At 43.1% G+C, this 12111-nt stretch overlaps 1 protein-coding gene across 1 annotated transcript in view; it reads right to left on the bottom strand.

Annotated features, from left to right (window-relative positions):
• The window catches only part of MAGI1 (membrane associated guanylate kinase, WW and PDZ domain containing 1), a 606640-nt gene that overhangs the window by 17773 nt on the left and 576756 nt on the right, over window positions 1–12111 (bottom strand). Inside the window, 4 exon segments of the mRNA XM_040628589.1 lie at window positions 1598–1801; window positions 4790–5083; window positions 7417–7609; window positions 9207–9298. Coding sequence (XP_040484523.1) covers window positions 1598–1801; window positions 4790–5083; window positions 7417–7609; window positions 9207–9298 — 783 coding nt within the window.

The raw sequence follows: 12111 nt of genomic DNA, 5'->3' as shown, positions 1-12111 counted from the left end.
AGGAGCTGACTCCACGCTGAGCAGGGAGCAAGATGTGAGGCTCTTTCCCAGGACCCTGGCATCATGACCTGAGCCGAAGGCAGATGCTTAAAACCGACTGAGCCACCCAGGTGCCCCAAGGACAGAATTTTTATCACGCCATCTCCTTAAACCACATTTTCTCTTGAGAAATACTGACTTTTAGAATATGTATTTTATTTTATAACATGTATAGTAACAGCAAACGGAAGAGACATTGAAACATTTGAGACAAGTATCACTTTCCTCCCAAAGGCAAAGTCTGTTTAGAAGGAAGTCAGTGTTTAGGACTTAATCCTCCGAAGAATCATACTTAGTGACATCAGTATATCAACTTCATTTTTATTAAATATGAATAATGAGAGGGGCGCCTAGGCGGTTCACTCGGTTAAGCATCAGCTCTTGATTTGGGCTCAGGTCGTGATCTCAGGATGGTGAGATCGAATCCTGCGTCAGCTCCGTGCTCAGCGCAGTCTACTCGAGATTCTCTCTCTCCCTCTCCTCCTGACCCTCGCTCCTCCCATGCACTCTTGCACTCTCTCCCTCTAAAATAAATAAAGCAATCTTAAAAAAGATACGAATAACGAGTATTGATATTTTCTGCTGTATAACGTTACATTGTGGGGGGCTTTCCTGCATCCTGTAGGATGTTTAGAAGCATCCCTGGCCTTTAACCACTAAATGCCATTAGCACCCACTCCGTGCAATGCCAAATGTCCCCTAGGGGGCAGAATCACCAACGGTGTAAAAGAAACAAGATCTGAATTTAACCAAATAATCAAGCAAACTAACAAACAACACTAGGCCTGTTTTAATGCAGATATAACCTATCAAAAAAGAGGTTTTATTCTTTCTTCATCCACATGCAACAATTAGACAAACCAAGTAAGCACAAACCCTAAGGATCTCTTATTCAACAAAAGCCTTTCATATATTCACTTATTCTGGGGGAATAAAAAAGTATTGGCGCTGAATTGTCATTATGTAGGTTTTGTGATATCAAATCATACAGTTAAATTTTGGTTTAAAAATTTTATTTTATTTTGTTTATTAATTTAATTTAATTTAATTTAATTTAAAGTGTGCTCCGCACCCAACATAAGGCTTGAACTCACGACCCTGAGATCAAGAATCACATGCTCTACCAACTAAGCCAGCCAGGCACCCCTCATATCGTTAAATTTTAGTGATTAAAAAAAAAAAATCTTTAATCATTTCCAGAGAGAACATCAGAGGGTCTTTACCACCTGTATTCAAACTACTCTTTCATTTTAAGGACAAGGGTACCAAAACCAAAATAAAATGGGGTAAGTTAAGATTTTCTACAGTGTCTGTATCTGCAGCAAGACAGGGTCACAGGGAAAGAGGATTACGTAAGCGGGGGTGTGGGAGGGTAAGGTTTAGTAATGATGGCTTCCATTTGTAGGATGGCTATGCTCAGTTAGGGCTGGGTAAGCCTGTCTCCAAATCAACACTCTTCAATTACATGGATCCTGATGAGAGAGAGACACAGAGAGAGAGGCCCAGAAAGAGCTCGAGAGAGAACGAGAGAACGAGAGACACAAGAGGTATACTTTACCATCCCCGGGAATGATGCGGAGGGTAACTGTGTTTCCTGCTTCCTTGATTAGGTTGACAATGTCTGAATGGGACTTGTTGGTGATGGAACAGCCATTCACTGCCAGGATCCGGTCTCCCACTTTCAGCTTGCCACATCGGTCAGCAGGACTCCCTTCAATAATCCGACCTATTTTGTGAGGCATAGCCACACATGCATTGCCTGCTTTGGTATTGAGTTTTTATTTATTTTTTTTAAGTTATGCGGGAATACAGCGAAGGGAGGAGAAAAAGGGTTGAAAAGGGAAAGAGAAGGTTAAGTGTTAATTAATTAAAGCATTAAGCAAATGTTATTAAAGGAGAGCTCTGTGCCCGATGGTCAAAACATTGGCAACACTCAGGGCCTGTGTGGGAGGCGCTCCCTGCCCCCCGTGGCTGCTCCTCGCCGCGCTCCCTGCCCCGCTCCAAATGTGGGGAAAACCCCAGCTTCCCTCCTTCGATCACTGACAAAACTGGGGATGTTTAGCAACTTCAGAGATTCTCAAGAGCCCCAAAATAACTCGCCGTTGGCTTATTTTGGGTCTGCAAATGTGAAGCCCAGAGCTGGGATGGATGTTTTTACACATTCCGTGTTCACCTCACTTCATTTTTGCCAGCTGCTGTTTAAGCCTCTGCCAATGTTTTGTTCCTTCTCCATTTAGAAAAAATAATCACTAGGCGTCTGGTGAGGCATGAGCGTCTGCTACCACCAAAATTCCCTCTGAAAACACCTAATGGACAAACACTTAGTCTTGCTGCCTTCTCTCCAGAGTGATGAAAGCTTCAGGAAAAAGGCATAATTACAAGACAGGAGCCAACAAAGCCACCCAACCTTGGTCCCTATTTTTCTTTTTATGACCTTTCTTCAATCAGCCTATCGTGTATGCTTTCAGGGTAGGGCCTCAGTGGCTCATTAGCTCTGAAGTCCTCCTCCTTCCTCACAAAAATCCCCTCAAAGGACTCTGAAGACCTGCGATCTACTCGGGCTAAGGACAGTGAGCCAAAGGTAGGTTCAAATCCTTCCTCAGCCCTTCCCTTTGCTCCTTTCCTTTCTCATGGCCATTTACTGCACATCTACAATATGAAAACCAGGAAAAGGGCGTATGAAGAGGAAAGCTTTTCGTGCACTTTGAGGCAGCCCGTGCCACAACCACGAGTACTGCTAACTTCCGGAGAGCAGTGGGAGATTGACTTGGAGTCCTGACACAGGGTCTGCAGCCAAATGCTTATTTACCTATTTTGAGAATTTGTCTTTCTGAGGACTGTGAAGCTCGTTATGCAGGTGAATCGCCCCTTGGAAAGGGTGATAAAATGAACGTGGGAGACACTGACACGGAGTGGGCGCTTCTGTCATAATTTGGACCTTGAGGATAAAATGTGCGGGGAAAGACATTATAATTTCTTTGAATTTCAGCATATTTGCCTGAGTGTGTATCACTGCATGTAAGGCCAAGGCCACAGAATCTTTAAAAAGGAAGCACACGGTCTTTTGGAATCCGAAAGGCAGGTTTGGTGGGTTTCCATACTCAAATCCAAGGTCCAGATTAAGTTTAGCCCCTCTCCACGGACAAATCACATGAGAAAAGGTATCAAACAGCAGGTGTGAGGAAAGCTCTGCACAGTTTGAAACAGAAGTCTCATGCAACGTATTGGGGAAAGTTGAATTTGTTTATTGTAAGAGCCAGAGGAAAACAAAGACCAAATTGTGAGAAGACATTCAGTATTCATTAAATAACACAGAGCCTCCCACCTGACATATCTATCTCATTGTAAAAGTGAAACCGAGAATTCTGAAATCCTGAGAACATCAGGGGGTGCATGGGGACAATCAAATTGTAAGATCTGAAGAAAGCAATGGGAATTCTTCCCCCCTCTGCCTTTCTTTATATTTTTAAATTAAGCAGAAAAGTCCCCCGAATTAATTTACACACAAAACCCAAAAAACCTTGCCTTGGTGTCCAGTCATCCATTCATGACATGCTGTGATAACTTTATTAATGTAGCTCTCAAAAGCACTGTTAGTAATGGGCATTTGTTACTGCAGCCATACATGCGTAGACCCGACTGACTCAGTCTCCTAATGAACAGACCTCAGGGCAAATGGCTTTAGCAGGAAGCAACATACAAACACTACATGAAGGTAAAGGGAGTTCTACCGGATCAGAAAGCTGAAGGGACGGAGCACCTTGCCTGATCTTCGCCAGCAGTGACCTCGGCCACAGGTCATCAGACTCTTGTGGACAAGTCATTTGGGGATAGAGCTGCACAGCCCTTCCCCATCTCCCATCCTATTCCATATTAATGAGCAAATAGGTTTGGGGATTTAACAGGTGACTTTTTATCTAACGAAGAAAATGGATCATTTCTGGGTACATTTATTATAATCCATTCTACCAGGAAATAGATTCACAGATTACTAGGTTCTTGGAATCATGTGGGTCCTGTTTGTCTTTGCTAGTACACCCATCAGTTAACCTTCTGAGCGGGTGACAACTGGATTTCTCCATACTCTGCTGAAACCCCCAACATCCGGATAAGCCTGGAAAATCAGCCCTGCTGGGATTCAAGGGCAGTGAAGATAAATGGCTCTTAACTCAGATCTTAACTAGATTCTTAAGCAGACAATGGTAAAAATATTATCGAACATTTCAACATTTCAGAGGGGGATAGAGTAGAGAAAGGACACAGATAAGGTGGCCTGTGCACTTCATGCGATGATGTTTACTCTTTACACTTGTACTGTTCCCTAGGCATTTTTACAACCCTAAGCTCGTAAGCTCGGTCCAAAAACTCCTCCCCCTGCTGAGGCTTCTGCTATTCATGACAGCCTCCTCAGGACCTCACAAAGGCACTCTTTGCCAAGGATTTCTCACTCTACACTGTCAAGGGGTCGCTCTTCAAATTTCATACAAATTTCATTTATGCTTGAAGTTGTGAGCGTGTGAACACGCATTCTCCATGGAAGATGAAAGGTTAAAAAAAAAAAATTCAACCTTCAGGAGGGGAAAAGCTACCGAACACACTCTCCATCCCCCATTAAGATTTTAATTACCTGAAGCGAAAAGCAGGAAGGCATTTCTGTTAATGAGATTTTGGCCATCTTTCCCTTGCAACACACCGCACTCGCCGCGGCCGGCGTCCCGGGAACGTCCAGGGCAGCGGACGGGACACTCACCGAAAGTCGTGCCGGCTTCGGGCCTGCTCACCGAGGACACGATGACGAAGCCGAAGCCCTCGTTCTCGCCGCGCCGGATCTCCACGTCGTAGGGCTGCACGGCCGTGCTGACCACGCCGCTGCCGCCGCCGCCGCCGCTGCCGATGCCGCTGGTGCTGCCACTGCCCGAGCTCACCGTGTTCAGGGAGTTCTGGCTGCCCTGCGGGGTGCGCTTCTCCTCAGTCAGCGATGCCGGCTGGTTGCTGCTGTGATGGGAGGAGGCCGGAGACGGCACCTCGTTCTCGGCTTTGGGGGCTGCAGGGGAGAGCCAGAGAGAAAGACCCGGACTCAGCCATGCCCCGCTCGGCCTGCCCGCTGCTGGCGCCACAGCGAGCAAGGAGACCCCAGCCCCTTCTCCGGTACGCAGCTCCTGTGCCCCAGCTACCGCCAGGAGCCCACGGAAGAACACCCCCGGGGACAAGAGCATCCTGAAGACAGCATCCGCTCTCGGGCTCCACGTGGCTGCAAGAGGGGCCCCCTCTGAACGGCCTCCCCGGGGCACGAACCACAAGAACGTGAGCAGAAGCGCAGGTGTGGTCGCACCCATGGGGCCCCCCACTTTGACTGCAGAGACCTCAGCGCACGTCTCGAGAATCACATTTCTGCCCAGCTTGCCAAGCAGCGTTGCTCTCCATTTTTCCAGCAGGCCGGACTGTGCACGTTGACTTTACCATTCAAGTTACCATATTGTGGGATTCTTGGCAACACCCGTCAGGGGTATACTTAGTTTCTCTTCCTACTTTCCAGATGTCATTGTCTACTCTGATCACACTCCTGGGTACAGTAGCGTTCCTCAGAATTCCGGTTTTATTGCTTCATCGGGTGATGGGATAAAGCACACCAAAATAGCCAGGATAATAAGCAGGAATGACCCAGGTTTGACGCTTGGAACAAAATGTTATGTTCGAGTTTTGGGTACAACATTTATTGTTTCTCCCTTCATATATTTCTTTTTATTGTGGTAAAAATATACATAACATGAAATTTACCATCTTAACCATTTTTAAGTGTGTAGTTCAGTGGCATTAAGTCCAGTCACAACAACGTGCAACCGTCACCACCATCCACCTCCAGAACCTCTTCATCTTCCAAAATTAAAGCTCTGTACGCATTAAACACTAATGAACCGTTTTCCCCTCCCCCAAGCCCTGGCAACCACCATTCGGCTTCCTGTCTCTATGAGTTTGACTATTTGTGGTCTGTCCGATAAGTGGGTTCATATCACGTTTGCTCTTTTGTGACTGGCTTATTGTACTCAGTCTAATGTCTCTTATAGATTTAACGTGCCTTTGACTCAGAGCTTAAAACCCCAAAAATTTAATATTTAAAAAATACATCTGAAACAAAATCTCATTGCTCTATTATTTTTATCCGAGTCAGTGAAATCGAACGTTTTCATCCCATCTCAAAAGCCATTTCTAACTGACAGCTCCTGACTGCATGTCAGTAGCATGCATAAAAACACCATTTTAAGAAATATTCTGAGGCCATAAATGAGCTCTATGGGCATAATCCATGACTGATTAACACCGTTTTCCACGGTTTCAGTGAGGTAGGACTCTCACACTAGAATCTGATATCTCAATTCTGTAATTAATTATATGCCATTTAAATGAGTTACACAATTTTTTTCTAACAAAGGGCCAGTTAATTTTATTTGGTAAGTCTCTGTTTCACAAATATTAAAGCTCTGAAGAAATGATAATATTTCATGTCATATTTCTTCAGTAATTCAAGTGATACAACAATCTGCTTTTTCTGCATTCTGTCTTAACTATTTTGAGGTGGGGGCTGCAGACAGAGTGAACAACCCATGTGGTGTGTGCTTTCAAGACGCTGGTGAGTGAATGGGAAGGAGACAGTTACACAACAAGCTGTCTCAAAATGGCAGATTCTGATACAAAAGTAAACCATGATTCACAAAAATGGCAAGGAAGGAATGCCAAAATTGGAAGGCAGTTGGAAGAAGGAGGGAATTTCTGAGGGTTTCACAGGGAAGGTTTTATTTGAGTTGAGCCGGAAGGGGTTCGTGTGTTTGGCGAACTCAAGTCCTTTAAAGCTTGCAGGCAGGAGGAAGGAGTCAAAGATGGCCACGGACTGGCCACCTCCAAAACCTTCCTACAGAGAAAACAAACCTTGGCTTCTCACCTATGACACGCAAGAACGGAGTAAGGCATCACTGACGTTTTTATGAGCTTATTTGGCGGCACAAAACTAATTTTTGTTCTTCTATCTTGAAGCTATAGCGTTCCTGCCTTTTATAATGACCTCTTTTGTTGAGAATTAACATCACTTGAAGAGGTGACTAAGTTCTGGTTGGCAGGGAGATGAGGAGAGGTGTAGTATATATTCAACTAGTCCTCTTCCAGAAGGTTTTGCTGAACGTGCATGAATGGCACATTAACGTACTTTTGAATGACAATAGTTTTGCTGGATTTGAGAGAAGCAAACCATCTGGAAAGTCTGAGCTTAATCACATTTGCAAAGATTTGCTAAAATAGATACTTGAGGAGGCAGACACAGGAAGGGGGCCTTTTCTGTGCATAAAATGACAAAGCACCGTCTAAAGGAATACATGGAAAACATACCTGCAAACACCACTTTACGTCTCACTGTGAGGTTGACATGGCCTTGCTTGGCAGCTTGTTGCATAAGCTGGACCACAAGCTGGTGTGATTTTCCAATTACCGGTGTCCCGTCCACACAGATTAATTCATCCCCAGACCTCAGGCGGCCATCCGTATCAGCAGCACCCAGCGGTACGATGTGACCAATATAAATCTGTTGAATAATTGGATGATGTATGAAACACTGACCTTTTGGTTTACTATTATACTGATGGCCTTCACATTTCTGAGAACAGTTCAATTCATTCATTCATGTCTGCATCTGTGCTATAAACATTTACTGAGCACCCACTGGGTACCAGGCCATCGTGATAGGTGCTACAGTAATTCTTAAATGGTAGAAAAGTAACTGTTTCTTTTTGTTTTTAAGTTTGTGGGTTTTTTTTTTTTTTTTTTTTTTTTTTTTTTTGTGATCTCTACACTCAGCGTGGGGCTCTTACTTATGACCCTGAGATCAAGAGTTGCACGCTCTTCTGACTGAGCCAGCCAGGTGTCCTGAAAGTAACTATTTCTTGCTTGGTTCCTTGACCTTTCTCTAGGGTCTGGTGAGGACTCACTCTTTTTTCCCCTTTGCAGAAGTACATCACTTTACTCCTTTATTTGCAAAACCTTTTCTTCTTCTCTGTTTACTTCAAAACCCTCTTCTAGAAAACTCTGGAAATTACAATAGTAATGTTACTGTTCTTTAAAGGTCCAGCACTATGCCTAGCAATAGGGAATGCACAATAAATATTGTGCAGTGAGGCAATGAATCAAGCAAAGTCTGCTCTGACATCCCATTTCTGTACTCTAGGAAGCTGCGTGCAGAGCAGTCTCTATAGTTAGTGTCTTGTTACAGTTACTGTTCATTAAACCTTAGTGAAAGTATTTGTGCTTTCCTTGCTCCCTCACTAGATAACAATGCTGTAACTACCTTTAGATGGTATTGACAGCTACAAAGAACTTTGACAAAAGGGTGATTCAGTATGTGGATCCTGAAGTCAGACCCCTTCCAGTCTCTCCACTTACTAATGCTATATCTGGGACAAGTGAATTAACACTTCTGTGTCTTTGATAATTTGACAAATGGGGATAAATTCTGGAATTTGATGGAGAAATGATTAGCAGGGGGTCTGGCACGTAGTTAAGTGCTTAATAAATAACAGCTATTTTTAGTACGAGAAATTAACAGTATCTTTAGTTCTCTTTAGTTCTCTTTTGTCCTTTCAAAACATTTTTTGCGATGTTACACAATTTTATTCTAAAGGTGAGGGAACGGAGGACCAGGGAGGTTAGGTGTCTCCTGACTCTTGTTCAGGGTTCTTGTTCTCCTTTTGTAAAGACCGTGGTCCCTACCTCCTCTGATCTGTCACGTCTTGTCAAGTGCTCTCTATGCACTAGCTACTCAGGATACAAAGCCCACTCCCTCCTGGCCGATTTAACAGATTTGGCCAGAAGGATCAGGCCATTGTTTTATTAGTTGATGACTATTATTTTGCTTTTTGTTTTCATTTTCTTTGATGGGGAGCTCCAGGTGCTGGAGCTGCCACTTTTTATAAACATGAATATAAACTTTAAAGAAGACAACTTGTCTCTTCTTCCTCAAGACAAAAGGAGCTCCACAAAACCCAACGAATAACCCACACTGCTTGAAATGAAACAGTCCGTGTTGCGTCTAGCTGGACCCAAATCTTGGTGATTTGCCACTGCTGCCGATTTGCTTTGATATCTTAGAAAACAGCACTGGGGGAAGAAGCAGACAAGAGACTCACAGGTTCCCCTGGCTCATTTCCACCCAGAATCCTAAATCCAAATCCAGTCTCTTTTCTCCAGAGGAAGATGTCCTGTTCTTGGTAGTCTGGAACTGCAGAGAAGAAAGAAGGAAGAGGGAGTGATTTCTCTGGTAAAAGGAATCATACTGTTAAGGTGAACACAGAGGAATAATCCCAATGGTGCTTGAGCAGATGACAGCTTTCCAACAGTGAAGGAAGCAAAATGATCTGGATGGGTAAAATAACAGAGGACACTAGGCGGAAACAGTGGGACCGGTCACCGAGTCCCAAGTTTTTTCAAAGGACTAATCACTGTTTGATAATTCCTAATCAAGCCCAAGCCATTATTCCGGACTAAGCCAGAAGTTGGTGTTGACCACTGTCCTTGGTATTGTTGCCAGAGAAATTAAATAAATTAAAATCATCATGTGCTGGACCGCAGAGTGGCCGCCCGTGTCTGAGGAGGGAGCTCATGCTGAGTCACGGTGACCGCGGAAACAGAAGCTCGCTCTGAGGATTTAGAAGCCCTGGCAAGTCATCTGATGTTACACCAAGTAGAGGATGAAAGAAAACAGCTTGACTTTTTAAAAAGAGTTTTCAGTTTTTTAAAAATGTCACTTTTTTCTCTGAGTAATCAAGATCAGCAGCCCAATAATTTGGTTTTGTTAGATCATTTTTGCCAAAAGTTACTCTTGAGCATACTAATATTTTCAGTTTTCAAAGTTTAGTATGACTTCAGTAGTATTACCAAAAAGGAGCCAGCCTTCCATATTCGCAGCATGAATGGTGACTACAAAACTGCTGAATGTCAATTTTCCATATTTCCTTATTTTATCGCTGGAATGACTGCTTTGCTCCAGAATTTGCCTATAATATTTTAAAATGGTAAGTATTAACTTATTATCCAATAACTTGATATTTTACTCGTAAAACTCAGTAATGGCCTGAGCTTTAAAATAAAACCCTCATTTATTAGAAGAAAAATCATTTCTGTGAGACGATGCTCACTATACCTGAGATTTACCTGAAATTGTTCTATGTACCGCTCTGTTACTTAACTAAGGTAATAAAAAAGTTATTTCTATTTAATTCTTCTTTAGTATTTTCACATATACAAGAGTGTGTTTTATGGTTTTTAAAAGGACACATCTTTTATTTAAAGAAAAAAAAATGGTTTAGTGGCAGTGAATCCTAAAAGAGATTTTCAAATACTGTTCTACATTCTTTCTCGTTTATTTAATTAATTGGGTTTGGGATTGAAGGACTGTAGGCCTGAGAGTTGAATTCTCATCTTTTTCAATTTTGTACAGTGGGGTAGGAAAGAAGGTGGTTGTTTAGATTTCAAGTTGGCAAGAGTGACTCACCCACTACCTTCAAATGTATGGTGTATGAATACACCAAGAGAAAAGAAACTAAATGAACAGGTAAATACAAGTCAGAGAAGTTTGAATCCAATATTTTTGCCTGAGCTATCTTAATGCTGCGGGCTTTACGCGGTGCTTTATGCCCAGTGCTTTTTTATTATAATTGCAGAGGCTAAGCTGCAAGACTCCACGGAACGCACAGTTAAGCTACATCATAGGACTCCCCTAAACGCAATTTGAGAATGATATTTTCTTGAGCACGCTAAGGTAACAATATTTTCCTTCTGTTCGACTAGCTGGCTACAGGGTATTTGCTCTAATAGCCTCACTGAAACAACAAATTAAATCAGGTTGGGACTCTGTCTTGGGTTCACTCAAGCAGGAGGATTATTTCCAAAATAGACCACGGGTGCTTTCCGGCCAGCTCTAGGTTCCTGGCAGAGTCGGCCTTAAGTCTGCTGAGCCCTTTGCAAACAAGGGAAGGATCTCTGCAGAGACTTCCAGCCCCTACCCATTTTTCTCAGCATCATTTAACACAAGAACACTTGCTCATGCTATAGTGACACCAAAGGTAGCAAGTTTCCTCCTTCTTTGCTCATTTAGGTATCAGATGTAGTGGGATGGGTGGTTGTGGCCAAAAGACTTATCATACAGTTTAGTCCATAGGAAAATAGCATTTGCGTCTCTCTCAGAATCAATGGGGGAAATGGCAAATTTATTTAAAGGGCTTCCTGTTGAAAAGGAAGATGTCCAAGGACATCAAGGATGTTGAAGATGCCAGTGATGACCTAGGAACACACAGACACAAACACGATACACCAACACAGACATGTTACAAAGAAAGTCTTTTGTCACCTTGACTTTGGCATTTTAACTATTACATTCTTCCACCAAATTCCATGTACCCAAATATATGATACGGGTGATAAATCAGCAGGGAACCATGTTACAGAATTATAGAATTTCTCTCTTTTGTGCTCTCTGCTGCCACTTCTTCCCAGGGGCACTGAGGTTTCTAGACCACTCCCCCAAAATGGTTTATTCTCTTATTTCAGGCAGATTTCACAAGAATGGAGCTTTTAGGAGGCAGCAGGGAAGAATGATCTTTCTGATATTCATATCACCTTTTTTTTTTTTTTTGAGTGCGACTGAATCAAAAAGAACTAAGAAAACTTTGTCCAGTTTTCTTCCTTTTTAAGCTCTTGCCGAGGAGACAATGTCAGCAGTTACCTCCTTTGGTAATGCCAGGGACAACTCAACAAAGCAGTCAAAAGACTTCCTTTGATAATTACAAAGAATGGAATCACCAGGTTTGCAGAGAAACCTCCTGGTGTCTCCATTACTACAGACACAAATTTCCAGACTTAGATAAAATGTGCCCATCGCTTTTTATTTTATCCTGTCTTTGCTCTGTGCTTGGTCAACAAGGGCACCATAACACTTCTGTTCATGGCACTTCTCTTTCTTCCCTCCCTTTTCTGAGTTTTTCCCCAGCCCCCCCCCCACCCCGGGACCAATGGCAACATCAAACAGTATGAATA

The sequence above is a fragment of the Ursus maritimus genome, unplaced genomic scaffold (assembly GCF_017311325.1).
Source record: "Ursus maritimus isolate PB19 unplaced genomic scaffold, ASM1731132v1 scaffold_14, whole genome shotgun sequence".
NCBI classification, from domain to species: domain Eukaryota; kingdom Metazoa; phylum Chordata; class Mammalia; order Carnivora; family Ursidae; genus Ursus; species Ursus maritimus.
Note: the sequence above shows the minus strand (reverse complement) of the source record. Positions and strands in the feature narration are given on the sequence as shown.